At 42.5% G+C, this 16,635-nt stretch overlaps 1 protein-coding gene across 3 annotated transcripts; it reads right to left on the reverse strand.

The window, feature by feature from the left end:
* Positions 1-165: 165 nt before the first annotated feature.
* On the reverse strand, positions 166-12,247 carry si:dkey-262k9.2 (uncharacterized). Of its 3 annotated transcripts, none has more exons than XM_051957151.1 (8): positions 12,131-12,247; positions 6,357-6,417; positions 5,891-5,923; positions 5,004-5,033; positions 4,286-4,357; positions 4,099-4,167; positions 3,859-3,901; positions 166-2,601 (listed from the first exon to the last, which is right to left on the reverse strand). In XM_051957151.1, the coding sequence occupies exons 2-8, from the start codon at positions 6,406-6,408 to the stop codon at positions 2,556-2,558; spliced, it is 345 nt and encodes a 114-aa protein (XP_051813111.1). In that variant the 5' UTR covers positions 6,409-6,417; positions 12,131-12,247; the 3' UTR covers positions 166-2,555. The 3 variants fall into 3 exon arrangements, with proteins under 3 accessions (XP_051813111.1, XP_051813112.1, XP_051813110.1); XM_051957152.1 differs by lacking the exon at positions 12,131-12,247 and adding an exon at positions 10,912-11,194; XM_051957150.1 differs by lacking the exon at positions 12,131-12,247 and adding an exon at positions 9,976-10,044.
* Between the last annotated feature and the right edge of the window lie 4,388 nt (positions 12,248-16,635).

The raw sequence follows: 16,635 nt of genomic DNA on the forward strand, positions 1-16,635 counted from the left end.
TCAACAAAAACTGATGTTTAGTATGAGTGTCTAAGCCTCTTAGTGGCTCTATGCTTGTGAGTGAGTAAAGCCTTAGATTAAACAGCATCCACTGGCACATTAGCTTTGCATCCATATGGCATCAAAAATTATTGAAACAACAAAACTGGGAGGAAACCGAGCAGATCTTTATAACATATTTAATGTCAAAATAAACACAAAATCCAGAGTTCAGCATAGCTACACAATATACAGTAGTATACACTGTTTTGAACTGCTATCAGAGCAAAATCAAAGTGGCTGCAGCTGTGCAAACAGAACCAAGCTATACAGTTCAGTACAACAACTGTTTCCTGGTGAGATATCAGGTTGTGTATTACAGACTTTGCAAATTATTAAATGATAAGAAGCCACTGTCAGAGTTAATACGGAAAGAAAAGTGCATATATGAATGCAAGTATTTAACATTCAGTTCAAATTTAACATTTTTGGCTGTAATATGACATTAAAATACAAATATTTTACATAAAATAGTTGTTGGCTGGTAACCAACTCCCACCCACAAGAAATATGTAAAAAGACAATTTATCCAACAATTGCTTTCCCATCAAGAGATGCAATGAAAATGCAGCTCATTCAATCTTTAATTCATACAATATATTATATATTTAACGGGTTAAAAGGCTAGATAAGAGTTGCACGGTCCGACAATGCATTTAGCCCAAATAGATAACATATCTGTCTATCACTTTGAGATAGAATATAAAAAGCTACACGTGTTACATTTTGTGCTTTAGTAGTGTCACAACAGTGAGGCTTTTTTGTACAAAAAAGAGTGGATCAAATATCCTCTTTGGATTTCTGCTTAAATCCGTTTGCTTTTCAGAAAATGCATTCAAAGAGGAGACTCCGCTGCACTCAGATGTTGTTGCACTGTGATTTATTTGTCCAAGTGAAAGAGTGAGTATCAGTAAATATGACTATACACACATATATATAGAAAAAAACTGAAATGTTTTGTACTACTTTTTTTTTTGTCAAATTGTCCTCCCTTTGAAATGCTGATATATACTGAGGGCTTACTGAGCAATGCTACATTTCTGAGAAATAACAGCACTGTATGCACAGCGCTCAGATATGAACAGGAACACAAATGCACAAACAATCGCACAGGCCAATTTTGTCTGTGTTACATCAACTTGGAAGCATTGTTTCAAAGATGGCCCGTCAGCACAAACCAGTAATCCGCTGTACACGATGATAAAGACATAACTACACAACTTTTTCTTTTGCTCTCAGATGTGGCTGGAGTGCAGCCAAGCCTTTTCCCCCAGTGGCAAGACTAGCTGCAAAATTTAGTGGAAGAGCAAGTGAGATCCCGCTTTGACAAATCCAGTGTTTAACTGCATGTAACTATTCTTGTTATCAGTGAAAAACCGACATGCCAAACTGTCCTGTTCCCCTTTTAACCTTTGCTGACAACAAACAAACCAACAAAACAAGGCAACCAGTGCCTTAAGTTCCTGGATGGAGAGCCTTCCTTCACACGGCGTGATTGATTTCATTTAAATGAAATCGGAGAAGCCTTCATGCTCCACATGAATGAAACAAAGGCATTGTTGGTATTTTCCCAATCATCAGATTTTATCCTCGCCTCACACCAAGCGTCTCTCCACCAGTGTGGGAGGCATTAATCTAATTCTCCACAGCATTCAGAGAGCTATTTACAATATGCAGGACTAAAGTGAAAGCCTTTCAACAGCAAAAAAAAAAAAAAAAAAAACAGAAGGGGGGGGGGGAGAGGAGAAAAGAAAACATCATCATTCACGGTGGTCGATTAATTTGCAGCATTTGAGTGGGGGGAAAGAAAAGGGTGCTCACACTGGCACTTTCCACTTGTTACTTTTCTTTTTTTTTGACTGAGGTTGAGAAGAGGAGGAACAGGTTTTTAATCTTTCCATTACGCTGCCGCCTGTCACTCCTAATGGGCCAGGAACAGAAGATGTCAGACAAGTGAATAAGAGAATCAAGTGAGCGCTGGGTTGGCTTAGCGTGGATTAGCATGGTTTGTCTAACTCAACGACCATTTCACAGAGACAGGTCTGTTCCACATGTACCAAATCACATACAGTTTCTCTGCATAGCTAGTGGGAATAATTTCTTGTTTCAGGCGGCAAACAAAAAAAAAAAAGAGGGGGAGCTCTAGCTGTTCTAAATTATCCCTTTTAACAAAAGAAGCTTCAAGCCATATTCACAGGCTTTGATTTGGATTCCTCAAATAGAATCCAATTAGAAGGTTTGAATGTATTCCAAATGTCCCAGGCTAAATTGTGTGTATGTGGAGTACAAACAGCGGGAACAAACACAAAAGTATATAACGGGAGAAAATAAAAAAACACGGATTGCATAGTTACACATGTATAGGAGGTTGTGTAGGAGTGAAGTGAGCAGTGAGAAGGAGGCTGTTGTGCAAAGAAGTCTATCTGTCCTGAGTCAAAGAGGTGGAGAGAACATAGCCTGATGCGTCACTCCTCTCTTGCCTGTGTGTTATAGTGCTACTGCGGCTCCTCCAGGAATTAGATGGCCCCTTTCTGGTCCTGTTCTGTCGGCACAGAATAGATCCTGAAGAGAGAGAGAGAGAGCAAAGACAGGGCCACAGAGGGGGGCACGAGGTGAGACAGGGCAAACAGCAAAAGTATGTCATCTTTAAGATATTTTTAGGTCCCTTCTCAGCTTTTTAGCAGAATAAAAATAAATAAATATTTAAGAAAAAAACATCCCTGTGTGGCAGAACTCAGGAAACGGCATGTCTGCCTCATGCTGCAGGGGCTTTGACAGGTGCACGGTGACTGCATCACCTCAAAAACACAGCTCATCCCCAGGTGGGACTTATAAACCTGGCAAGGCACTGTTGATCCAACAAGCCAGAGGTTGCTGTGTGATTAAGCCTCTTTTCAACAGAGCGATCAGTCAGCACCAAACACTGCCAGAGCTGACTGCAGCCCCGAGAGACAGCCGGTAATCCTGCAGAGGAATTTAACCCTTGCAGATTGACTTGGGTGTCTGCTCCTCAACGCTCGCTGCGAGGGGAGCTCCGGAGACTAATTTGAACTCTTGTTACCCTTCTGACCCAGCCCACAGGTCATGTTATACTGCACCTCCAGAACAAAAGAAACTGATTGCTCTGCAGAAAGCCTCCCTGCTGCTAACTGCGGTTAAAAAGACAAAGTGTGGAAGGGAGGCCAAGCGCGAGGAGAGCATTTCTCTGTATAACTGGTTCAGGCTGTTCTGCTGTCTGATTGCCGTTGGCCGATTGTTGTCATGAGGCCAGGAACGTGTTTACGGGGTTGTCTTATTTCTGAGCAGAGTCGTCTTTTCAGGGCCTCAATTCATGAGCTAAGCATCGGAACAGGTTAGATATTGTCCCGTTTGGTCATACAGGCCCATTGGCACTGTCTTTAGGCTATTGTTTGATGGCTAAGACAGATAGGTGGGGAGTGTTCACTGGTGGCGATGAAGGACTCGAGCTGTAATGCTAATTGCTGTACAAGCCCAGACGGGCTCAAATGGGTGGATGCTGGTCGTGTGTGTTATTTCTGGTGAGTGTTTTTTTTTAATGCTGGGATTTGATGAGCTGGATGAAGTAGGGCAAATTGACAAGGCAGCAGAAAAGGCTGTTACCCACCAGACTGGTTCTGTCACTCGGAGGCTGACTTGGCGTAAAGTGAAGCATGAATTTCTTTGCAAGACACAGTATGCGCAGAGGCCATATGAACATGTGTTCTTCTCGCTCCTTGAACTCAAGGACGGAGATACAAAAAGATACACAGAAAACGACAGTCAAATATCAGCTCTGACGGTGAAGTAATATGACCTTACCCTTGCTGCCGCTTCTGCATTTGGCGTTTTACTAATATTATGGCTGCAAGTGAAAGAAGAGAAATGGAAAAAGGTCAAACTCCAGAAGAGAAAAGTTCATATTTGCTTAGGTATTAACAGCTTTAGAAGGCACACAGGGACTACAGTGATTCTGGCCAAGCACTGACGGGCTTTACAGCAGTTCATTTGTCAGCTATGGGAATGAAACAGGCACTAGTTCATCTCATTATTCATACTTACTGACTATTGCTGCGACTGAAAGAGCCAAGACTGTTGCAGCCACAACAATGATGATCAGGGTCACCTTATCTAAAAGACAAAACATGTAAAAGTTCACTGCAGGTTGCCATATTAAACAAGCAGTGATAAGTTGTTAATTTAATACATTATTTCACATCATCAATTAGAATAAATGTACTTCTCTCACTTGAGTCGTCGTCTGGACTTGTAGTTTTATCTGCGGGGCCAGGAGCAGGCATGCTGTCCCTATGTGAGTTCGCTGCAAGTGAGAACAAGAGGTTACGCTTATTTCAGGTGCTGTGCACAGTTCAAACCCCCATGCAGCATTTATTGTCCCCTCAAAGCTCCTTCTTTACGTCACAATCATTTTGATTTGTGTGGCACTTGAAATATTTCAAATGCACTTGTAAAGAATTGAAAATATGTTTACAAAGAGAGCGAGAGGTTGCGGCTTCGGATAAATGGGAGGTGTTTTGCAGAAACGTTGCGAACAGCGGGGCAGGCTGCAGGCCCGGCTTCTCAACAGATCTGTAATTCTATCAAATGTCCGTCAACGCGAAGATGAGGAGTGACAGAGTGAGGCGTGGGGAGAGAATGAGAATGCCAATGCTGATTAGCTGACCGACGGGACGGGAGAGATGTCGACGTGCTCATTGGCCTTTCAGCAGAATGCGCGGGGGCCCACTCCAGAGAGCTAATTGATTCCATTCAGGACTTAATGGTTTGGAGAAGGGAGGTAAAAGCCAACAGGGGCCACAGTCCTTTGAACGTCTCTCTGGACTACAACACCCTGTTCATCCCGACAATGATTGCAGGAGCCGTAACCTTCGCATATTCTCCGCTGGAAAGCTACTGCACAACCCAACCCTCTTATCCAGCCTTGGGAAGTGAAGTAATGAACTCACCTCTGTTGTACATATCCTCATCATCCTCATCTGTGAAATAAGGAGAAATCAGATCCATGAGAGGACATTAGAGGAAAAAAACTTCCAAATAATAACAGGCTCAGTCAGGATCTCGATGGGCCCTTTAATCTTTTAGCAACACTATTGATTGGGAGGGTTTTATGAAGTCAGTTTAGGGCCAAAAAGGTCTGAGAGCGGTAAAAAAATGAAAGCTATAAATAAAGAGTCAATACTGCACACACACACACACACAGAAAACATACATTAGAAAGCTACACTGTAGACAACAACAAGCTAGTAAACAAGAAACCAAATGACCGAAACGGGGAGTAAACAGCGAAAAACTACAAATGAGGAAGAAAAGCTGTTAGAGAGTCATTCAAATGAAATCATGCAGCTCCTGTTTGGTAAAACTGAGTACACACATGGAGATGGATGAGGATCAAACACGGAGCAAATTATGTTCTATTTTTACAAAGCAGACTGCATTATGAAGCTCCGTCGTCTTTTGACGATGTTCCATATTTGCGTTGAAATCCGGCGGTTCAGTTTGAGGCCTGCTAGGCTCAACCCAAAGTCAAAACAAGAATTAAACACTCGAGCGGACAACAATGGGACAAGTAGAAACAAGAAAATGACCTCAGAATTTGACGCCGTGATAATTCTTTTCAAAACACATTAACAAAAAAAAATATCCTTTGTTGTAGCGTATGGGTGTGGTCTCAGTTAATCTATTTAAAACAAGACTAATGCATTCTGTGTGTCACACTTGTAATCTCCTTAATTGACGTCACGAAGAAAAAAATTCAGCTGCAGCCTGGTTGAGTCACAAGTTTCATAAAGCGCAGCTGCATTTCTTTATTTTACCCAAAAAAAAAAGTACGTACCGATGTCACCTGATCCTTCGTTCTCTGAAACAGCTGCACACACAAAAAAGCAGAAAGTTAGAATACATTCACAACACCTGCAGAAAGTAGTACAATTTTTTAACTGTTAACATTCACGCAGAATATTGCAATGTCCAAATGATGAATACCTGGACTGTTTGGCACACAAAGGAAGTTTAATTGCACACTTGTTTCTAGTACATCTGGTCTTTTCTGACATCTTTTAGCCTTGGGAACACTTCTGCTAATCTCACTGTGCATGTGAAATGTTATTCTTGAACACTTTCTTTCACTTCTCTTTTAGGTGGGAGTGAATGCATACATTAAATCTCATCTACCACATCACATGGCCATGCACCTATGTACGTAGTTGAGGGAAAAAAAAAAAAAACACCAGGCACAGAGAATGTACAGGTTCTTGATTAGATGTTTATCACCTGAAAGCGTCACCAAGATGAGAACGTACCAGAAGCAGCTGGCAGCAGCAGCAGCAGACACAGGAACAGCAATCGCATCATCTTCAAATGCTGCGGGGAGAGAGAAAGGAGTTTAAAAATATCTGCTATTAATATTCCTCCATTGATGTGTGTGAAATCTTGGTGTTTTGGTTTAGAAGACGGGCTGTGATGGAAAGCAGAAACGCTGTCTGTTATTGGGGCCTCGTCTGGCACTTGCAGTTTCAGGATCGCATCTTGCTAGTCAGTGGAAAAAGAAAAAAAAAAAAAAGTAGAAAATTCCACACCAACCAGTCTGGTTTTAACTAGTTTAAATGCAAACATGCAAATCTAGATTGCAATCTGAAACAGGTGGAGGCAAGGGGGTCAGATATGACAAACGTATTTCCCATCATGCTCAGCAGAAAAAAAGCTACTTCTGAGAATTCTGACACACTCAAATGGCAACAAGTGTCTATTCAACACTTTCCCCTCCCTACATGAAACCTGGGCCAGTTGTTGAGCAAGAGATGGATTTTTACTGGCAAAAACAAACAGGAGTCTAAATAAATCTGTTTTTTTTTATTGTTTATTGCATTCTGTTAAGCAATATTCTTGTCATGTTAATTGAGGGCGAGAAAAATATGAGCCCAATTTCACTGGAAAACACACTCATCTGTCACTTTAATCTTATCACAGAGACCGAGTGACACGCTTACATTAGCTGGGATCTCTTTGTGTGTGTGTGTTGTTATTCTGGAAGGGGAAGAAGAAAAAAAAGTTCACAACTTCCTTGTGGCACTGGGCCCAAAACAACCCTACCTCCGCTCTCCATTACCACTACTTAAATGTGAAACGCAGATGTTTGCGTGCCCGTCAAACAAAGCCCCAGCTGTTTCCAACACAATATGGATGTTGGTATTTTTAAATCATGGGAAATCATGGGAATGAACTCTCTTCCAGTGCCGGATGACGCCTCTTTGGTCAGATTTAGGCCCTGAAATTGACGTAGTATCAGGAACCAATAGTCACTCGTGCGTTGTTTGATGCTTTACAAAAGAGGAGAACTCTCTCGCTGACCTTTATGCCACATGTTAGCGCCTTATTGTTTGCCATATGCATTGTGTCCTTGTTTCCTCCACGGTTAATGACTATGTGGAAAGAACTGAGGTGACCCGCATTGTGAAGGTGCAGACCCTCAAACTTGGGCTCTGAGGGACTCAAGCAAACCTCTGAGCATTTAATGACTTACAGTTTCCTACAATTTAAGGAAGTGGTACATGCCAGTCGCTATGGCGGGTAGATTGTAATTGCCAAATTTGGTGACTAGAAGTGGAAAAGAAAGATGTAGGGGCATCAAGTAGAATAGCAGTCAGTTTCACTTCCTTCTTGCTATATGGTTTCTACCAGCTTTATGAAAGAATCTCTATATACTGTCATCTCAGCTTTGGAAATACCTTTTAAACCACCTGTTGTTTTCTTCAGGCTTAATCACTGATAACTTTGTCTAACCCTTAACGTAGTGGTGAAATAATTGCAGCATCTTCGAAATATGTGCGGAAGTCCATAATAGCCCAACACGTGATAAATTACTGCATGTTCACACCACATGGCTAAAAACATTATTTTTAGACAATTTTTAAAAAAAAATTTCATACGCTGTGTATGTAAGGTCAACAGATGATCCAAATTAAACTATCACTCAAGAAGAAGAAGAGAATTGCAAGATGACAAGGAATCTTGATGCCTAATGATAAGGAATAAAGTGAGAGAGTAACGTGGACTCTCCAAAACTGCTGTTTGTTGCAGCCTTAAGAAGAAAACACAGTGTGGTTTAACTAAGAACCGCAAAGGAAGAGGCAGAAAATGGTGGTCGTAGTGATAGACTATTACATGAAACCCATATTGTTGAAGTTCACAGTCTAGATACTGACCAATCATCGGTTTGGGCAATTATCGAATATGATATTCACAATTTTTTTTTAATGATTATCAGCACTGGTCTTTATTTCTCCAGATTTCCGATGAAGTTATATAAAATCCATCAATTTGACTCTCATGCAGCTGCATCTCTCCATCTATAAAAGGCAGTTCATTTAAGTTTTATGTTGGAGTTTGTGCGTTTCTGAATTTTGACACTATTTCTTTTTCACTGAAAATCTATATCAGTTCCTAATATTAGCTATTGATCTTCTATTTGTATAGGCCCTGAGAAAACACAAGACATCAGTCAATCTATTATACAGTATATGATGCAAGGCAAATGTTCATCATGTACATTTGCACAGGTATGGGTACAACCTGGCCTGCCGCAAGATTATCTTGCAGCTAAAATAGCAGAACATCAAGAACTATTCAGATTGATTATATTAAAGGGGGGGGAAAGATGTTGATCATACAGCTGAGGCTGATTGGAGAGGGAGTGTAGTATGTGCTGTTCTGGCCTCTTGAATAGCTGAAGTAAATCTCCAAATGCAACCAACCTAAGAAGCTGCAAATAAAATCCCCTTCTGTATCCAATTTGCTTTTCAGAGTCGCTTTGGGTGAAATAATAAGCTGATCCAATTTGGAAATATTTATCAACCCAGTCCGCTGCCTCTGCATCAAAATGGCTCCTGACGCCTGTATTATTTTTCAAATTGGGTAATATATTCTCGTGCATCTGAATGGCGGCTGAATTCGCTCTTTTATACCACACCCAATTTGCAACGTATAATAACCAGTGGCTTGCTTATAAACTAGACAGGCCAGCTGCCTCCTGGCTAGAGATGCAAAGATCAGAGACAGTAAATGAAGAAATCAACAAATCATGAAAACTACAGTGCAGTGCTGAAAGTCAGGCATATGCTATACTGTTGCTGGAGGGGGAATATGTCTTGTCTTTGTTGCCTTAAATGCAGTTTTCCACTGACAGGATTAACCCTGAACCTCATACCTGTCTGGCCACGTTAGCACACCTAAGAGCAGCTAAATCTTGTTTACCGGGGCTAAGTCTGAATGAGCGCCCTCCACTTCTTCTAATCCAATCTGTATCAACAAAATGCACAAACAGAGGTTCGCTTTATGTGCATAAACGGAATTACAGAACTGCATAGACCGCTACTATCGTTTTCTTATCTGTGTGCGCAGATAACAAGCCTCTGCTCAACCACTGTGCATCACTGACAAGACGTTGACACCAGTGATAATAATCGCAAATGGGTAAAGATATCAGAATTGCTGCGGCCTTGAGAGCTCACAGGAAAGCACATACAAATAGGGATCTGAGTGAGAATAGCAGAGACAAACTTTGTGACAAACCTCCTTTAAAAAGCACAACAATAAGGAAAAAGAGAGTGAGGAAGAGTGGGGGGGGAAAACACTCAGATCATTTGTTATTCATTGCCATTCAGTTTCCTAAAAGTGGATGCTTATTCTGGTTCAGTGAAGACAGAAAATATTCTTATTGAAATGTTTACTCAGCTCTGGCATCACTACAGCTGCTGTTTACTTAAGTGAGGTTGATGCAAATTTCCCTCCTTTTTGTTTTTTTTTTCTCCTCCCTCCTCGTTATAACATAACACTCTGCTATCCCACTGGACCGTAAACGAAGTGACAAAGAAACTAATGATAAGATTAAAAAAATATAAAATAAAGCAAAACTCACAGTACCTCAGTTGGTGTCATGCATGCCAGCCATCCAACAATGAGTATGACAACTATAAAAGGGTTTGTATAAGAGGATATGAGAGTGCGTCTCACAATGACACACTACCGTCTCCGAGACCCATATCCTGTATTTGCCTGCCCCCACCTCTCCTTTGCTGTGCATGTGTGTAAAACCATAAAACCATAAAGGCTCTAGCACACACACACACACACACACACACACACACACAAGAATGAGGAAGATATGATTCTGTAGTTGCACCATAATGCAGGCATTTCAACCTGACCAAAACATCAACAGCCAGAATAAGGACAAACAGGACTCTGGGCACGTACACCTCAGGTTTACTTTTTATCAGATGGAGACAAAGCTGTTGTTCTTTGTTTTGTTAACAACACTATCACTAGACCTATCCCAGTCACATCGAGGGTTTTCAAAATCCAATCTGTCTGAAAATGCACCTTTCTGAAAGAAACACATGTTTTGGCGAAAAGATTTGGTGCCCCTGCTCCACCTCTTGCAATCCCAAGGCGAGCAGCCTTAATTAATAAATGGCAGAGAAGAGAATTTGTAAACTCATTTTAAGCCAACAAAAAAGGAACTTCACCAGCTCACTGTCTGAATGTTTTAACAACCAGACACACGGGATGTGCGATAAGAGATGTGTGACGTGCCAAGCCAGGTTTTTGAAAGCACCTGTTTCTTTAAGGAAGCAGCCTGCACATTTGAACTGATAAAATAAAAAGTTATTGACATTGACTTTCACTGTATAACAAACACAACTGCTGTTGTTTAGAGTCAGGCTCAGAGAACTGCAGAGATATTTGAAAGAAAACCAAGATATGGAGGGAGAAAAAGAGATAAACACACAAAGAAAAATGCTCTTTTGTAGTATTTGTAAATTGCATTCCACCTGTAGCAACATTTCAACTACATACCAGCTCAGAAGGATGTCGGATCTACTGCAAAATGTGTGTTCCCTTTCTAGAAATTAAGGCTCTATAACAACATCATCTGCTTCTTCACCCCTGCTCTGAAAAGTGACGCCCTCACCGCTGCTGTCTGTCGATGAGATGAGCCACAGCGTTAACAGGAAAGCTGACTGCTGCTGTGTGGGCCAAGTTCAGGGCAGCTTTACTTCTCAACTACAAGGGGATTCACAGCCACCTCATTTAACGCTGAACTGCCCCTCAATGCTGGCCCCGCAGTTTAGTTTCTTGCTGCTGTGGAAAACACCTTCCGCGTTTGCGCCTAACAGCTGTCAAGACAAGCTTCCTGGTAGTGCTCGGATGCGAGATAATATACGACAATGATAACTTGCCACAATTTCGTAACAACTGTGTGAACTGGACCCACAAGTTGCAACACGAGGTATCTGTCTTGTTTTGCAGTGCAGGTGACTTCAGCTGCAGCCTAATTGGTCCACAAATGATGACACATAGCTGATTGACAGGCTTATATTAGCCACAGGTGTGTAATCACGTGTGCGCTATCCTCTTTCTTTGTCTCTCTTCCAGCTGCAGCTCAAAAGATTTGGATTTTTAGCGTTTTCCAAGGCATGCAATGCCTGAAGTATATTAGTACCACTGAAAACATTAGTGCTGAACTGGCTGCTTCATGCATGCATGCTGTTTTGTTTGAATGCAACAATGCATTTTGTGCTGCTGCTCCACTTGTGCCTCTTAGGATTTGGTGAGTTGTTTGGTTTACTGGGTGGGCATTAGTTAGCCTAGAGTCAAAGGTCATTTGCACAAACACCACAGTAAAACCTGACTAGTTTTTCCGCATTTTAGTCCTCTCTGCACTCAGATTGGACACACTTGCATTAGCAGTTCTGTTTGTCTAGTTTTGAGTGACTGATGTGCAGCTATGTCTCACCCATTAAAACAACTAAAGATAGTAATCTGTTCTCTGGTGAAGGGAGCTGTAAGTTCAGTCTTCAGCTGTCTCTTGCATACGTTAACTCGTGCATTACACCAGCAATCACTTTACATTCGTTGAATTATTATCACTTGACTTTGTTTTAGAAAGTTTTGCAACTTTTTGCAGTGACAGTCCGTACGGTGCAAACTTTAAGATAATCAACAGAAGAGAAAACAATACAACATTTTAAGTAAGCAACCCACATCTATAGTATTGACTGAAAGGAGAACTTACATTAAAAGAATCTGTCGTTCAGAGGAGTTTCTGTACACTGCTGGTATGTTGTCGCTCCCACGCCAAGATCCTGGTTATCATGGAAACTGCCTGTGTGTGAGCACATTAATACAGGTGTACTCAAACTAGACTCAGTTAGTCATTGGCTGCTGAGCCTGTTGAAATATGACACCACCCGTTTTTATCTGTTCTGCAAGTACACTTGCTGTGCATGTTGTGAAACTCACTCGCTGCTCTCAGTGAATAGCTGTACTGTAATCACTTTAGTGCCAGTGTGTTGTTTTGCTGTTATAAAATCATCTGCTGCTGTCAGGGTAGTTCATCTTTGTTTGTTAATCATGTTAGCGCTCCCTATATATGCACATTTCCTGCAGTTGTGATGTGGGAGCATATTCAAATGTTTTATATTGAATAAAAAGCGTAACTCAATTTTATATTCTTCCTTGCAGGCCTGACTGCGGCCAGTCCTGGTAGGAGGTTTCTGATGAGGTTTCCTCCCTTTAATGGCCCTATAGCAAATGTTAGTCATCAATTAACTGTAACGGCCACTGATGTTTGGACTGCAGTTACTGTGGAGGTTTTGGAAAGTAGCTTCAAGCAGCACATCTTCATCTCTGCTAACCAGTCCAAGACAATCCACCTGCCGTTGTCCGTGGGAATCATCAGCGATCGCTCTTCTCATGTCCTCAGTGTGACGTCTGTGCAGCCTGCTACAGTCCTCGCTTCATTCTGCACTCAGACTGGCTGCGACCACAGCCTCCTTCATGATGTGTCCTCCTGGGGGACAAACTACTACCCCATTACCCCTCACTTCCCTACCCAGACTGCTGTCAGCCAGATGGTGATCACCAGCTCCGACCACAATACGTCAGTGGATGTCTTCCTCTCGGGGGAAGTGCTCTTTAAAGGCAGTGTGTACCCCAGGGGTAGTGTCCTCAAGCTATATTTAGGGCTTCTGCAGAGTGTTTACCTCCAGAGCAACACCAGCTTGTCGGGCTCAGAGTTAAACTCCCGGGAAGCTGTAGGTGTTGTTGTTGGCTTCACCTGCTCCCAATACTCACCTGGGGGTTGTTCGTACGGATTTGCTGAATTAAAACCAGTCTCTCACTGGAGTTTTGATTATTTTGTGCCTCCACTGATGGACATGGGAGCGAGTTCCAGTTTCCTGCTGGCAATGGCTACTGTCAACTCTGATCTGGACGTCGCCACAAGCACTTGGAGAAAGAATGTGTCTCTTGTTGGGGGTGTTATGAAGGTCATCCCAGTTACATCTTCAGATAGCATCCACATCACTAATGACAGCCCTCTTCAGCTTGTTTACTTCGCACATTATGACGGCCAGTGTCCTTCAGCTCTCACAGTGCTGCCTTCTGTAGATGATATCTGCCAGCCTGTGCTTATGTTTGATTCAGGTGATATGAGTCGGTGGGAAGATAAGAGTATTAACACAGAAGATTTAAAGTCTGATGTTAAATTGTCCCAGGAGCCCAGCTTTACTAAGCAGCCTGATAATTCAGAGCCCAGTTCTCTTCACACACACCCAGATGGAGGTCGCTGCCTGAGCAACATGAACAGACAACTTTATCCAGCAGCGTGTGAGAAAAGTATGTGTCGGGGCTCTTTCAGTAATTTTGCCTTGCATGTTTCGTGGTTGGTGGCATTTACTGTAAACTTCTTTTTCCTTCAGCTGCAGCTTCTTGTGAAGAGCTACACTGTGGTCGTAAACGGAAGTGCTCTATGAAAGAAGGAAAGCCACTCTGTTCTTTAAAAGCTAAAATATGCTCTGCATGGGGTGACTCTTTTTATCGCACGTTTAATGGAAGAGATTTTGTCCTACAGGGAAACTGTAACTACACTTTAGTTCAGACTACCTGTCCTGGCTCAAATCCTTCTGTTCCACTTCAGATTAATATAGCCAGAGCATATTTGAACAGTGCCACTGTCTCCGCCATCCACACAGTGCACATTAGCATCCTGGGCTTCAACATCTCCATAGTTAAAGATGACAGAAATCACGTCAGGGTAAGTGATATTAACTTATCTAAATCAAATATGCACTATTTGTAGCTGTTTACATGGCTTATTCTCCGCTTTATACTCAGATTGATGGACTGAAGAGGAACCTGCCTCTCACTTTGAGAAATGGGTCTCTCATCTTTTATCCGAGTGGCTCCAGCGTCATCTTAGACACTTCTTTTGGCCTCTCTCTGCAGTATGACTGGAAGCACCTTCTTCAGGTTGAAGTTGGCCCAGCTTTATATGGAACCCTGTGCGGTTTGTGTGGAAATGCAAATGACAGCTCCTCAGGGGGTCTAATTTCTTTTGATAAGACTGTGGATTTTACTCTCCCATGTGTGGTGAACGGTGACACCGGCTTCTGTATTGAGAACTGCGGTGGTGGCGCCTCGTGTGAAGTGTGCAGTCGAAGCCAAACCAGACTTTTTCCAGGAGCTACAGTCAACCCGTTTGAGACTGGGTGCTCTCTACTGCGGAAGAGCGGCGGACCTTTTGCAAACTGTCACTTGTATGTTAATCCTGAGCCATTTGTTCGTAGTTGTATGGACAACTTGTGCGTGAATGGAGCTGCTTCTTCTATGTGCAAGGTCTTGACAGCTTATGCCAACATTTGCCAGAAGCTTGGCGCCAGAATCCAAAGCTGGAGAACCATCTCAAAGTGCCGTGAGTTTTTTTTTTTTTTTTTACACGCTTCTCAATACTAACATAGTTCTCTGAAAATGAAAATGCTAAAAGTGTGTTATTTCTTTTCCAGGTATGACATGTCCTCTGAACAGCCACTATGAGATTTGTGGTTCGGCCTGCAGAGCTACCTGCAGTAACCCAGAGGCCCATAATAACTGCATGCTGCCATGTGTAGAGTCATGCCAGTGCAACAGGGGATATCTGCTGAGTGGTGGGAGTTGTGTACCACAGAGTGAGTGTGGTTGTCTTCACCAAGGTTCCTACTATCTCCCCAAAGAGAACTTCTGGACTGGTGAACAGTGCCAGGAAAAATGTGTCTGCCAACCCAACTCCAAGAAGGTTGTGTGCACTCAGTCTCGTTGTCGGGAAGGCGGGGTGTGCAAGACTTTGAATGGAGTCCTGGGTTGTCATGTGGATAGTCCTGGAGTGTGCATCGCCAAAGGACATCCTCATTATACCACCTTTGATGGGCGTAACTTTGATGTCAATGGCAACTGTACATACTTGTTGACGTCACACTGCCCTTCGTGGGGAGGTTTGGAAGACTTTAATGTGGAGGTCCAGAACCGGATGAAGGATGTTTCCAGTGTTTCCTTTCGCCACATTAAAATGATCATCGCTGATTATTCCATTGAGTTGTCAAATGATTGGAGTAACAAAGTCAAGGTATGTACATTTATTTACCTCATTTACATTAAGCTTCTTTAAATTTTCAGTGTAAACATGGCTCCACTTCTTTTAGGTAAATGGCCTGCTTCTGCATTTTCCATTGATTCTGAGTCAAGGCAAAGTAAAGCTCTACATGGTTGGACAGTCAAAGACTATAGAGACTGACTTTGGAGTTATTCTGACATACAACTCTCATGTCCTCACCATCCACATGCCAAGGATCTACTCTGGTGCTCTCTGTGGGCTGTGTGGGAACTTTAATGCCGATCCACAGGATGATCTGATGCCTGAGGATGGATCTGATATCTCTGAGGCCATTAGCTACTGGAGAACCAGCGGCGAAGAGGAATGTGTGGCTGCACCTTGGAACACCTCAGGCTGCAGTTCACAAGATATGGCTCTTTATCAGGGAATAGATGTCTGTGGAAGGTTACTGGATATAAATGGAGCATTCCAGAGCTGTCACAAAATAGTTGATGTACAAGATTTCTATAACTGTGTTCATGATCTCTGCCATGGCAACTGTACTGACTTATGTCAGATTCTGTCCAACTATGTTGCTATATGCCAAGAAATGGGAGCCATAGTGGATGAATGGAGGAGTTCTAACTTTTGTTGTAAGTAAACAAATTTTTTTTAAAGCTGTTAACAGAACTGTAATATTTTGAATAATTGTCTCCTCTTTCCTTCCTAGATCTCTCTTGTCCACCAAACAGTGAATACCACCTGTGCTCCAGTCACTTGTCTGTCTGTGCAGAAAACCCAAGTCCTCGAGCGCTAAAATGCAAAGAAGGCTGTTTCTGCAAACCTGGGTTTTTCCACAGTGATGGTGAATGTTTACCAAGCTCTGAGTGTGGTTGCATTCACAGAGGTGTTTACCATGAAATCCACGAGAGCTTCTACCCCGACGAGCACTGTCAGCAGCACTGTGTCTGTATGGGCAACAACACAGTGCAATGCACCAACTTCACATGTCCACACGGAACAGAATGTGCCATCCAAGACAGCCAGAGGGCATGCCACACATTACAGCCTGCTAAATGCACAGTCATGGGTGGCAGACACTTCAGGAGTTATGATGGGCTCAGCTTTGACTTTAATGTGGGAAGATGCCGTTATGTTCTATCACGGGTTTG

Source organism: Acanthochromis polyacanthus, chromosome 12 (assembly GCF_021347895.1).
Source record: "Acanthochromis polyacanthus isolate Apoly-LR-REF ecotype Palm Island chromosome 12, KAUST_Apoly_ChrSc, whole genome shotgun sequence".
Classification (NCBI taxonomy): domain Eukaryota; kingdom Metazoa; phylum Chordata; class Actinopteri; family Pomacentridae; genus Acanthochromis; species Acanthochromis polyacanthus.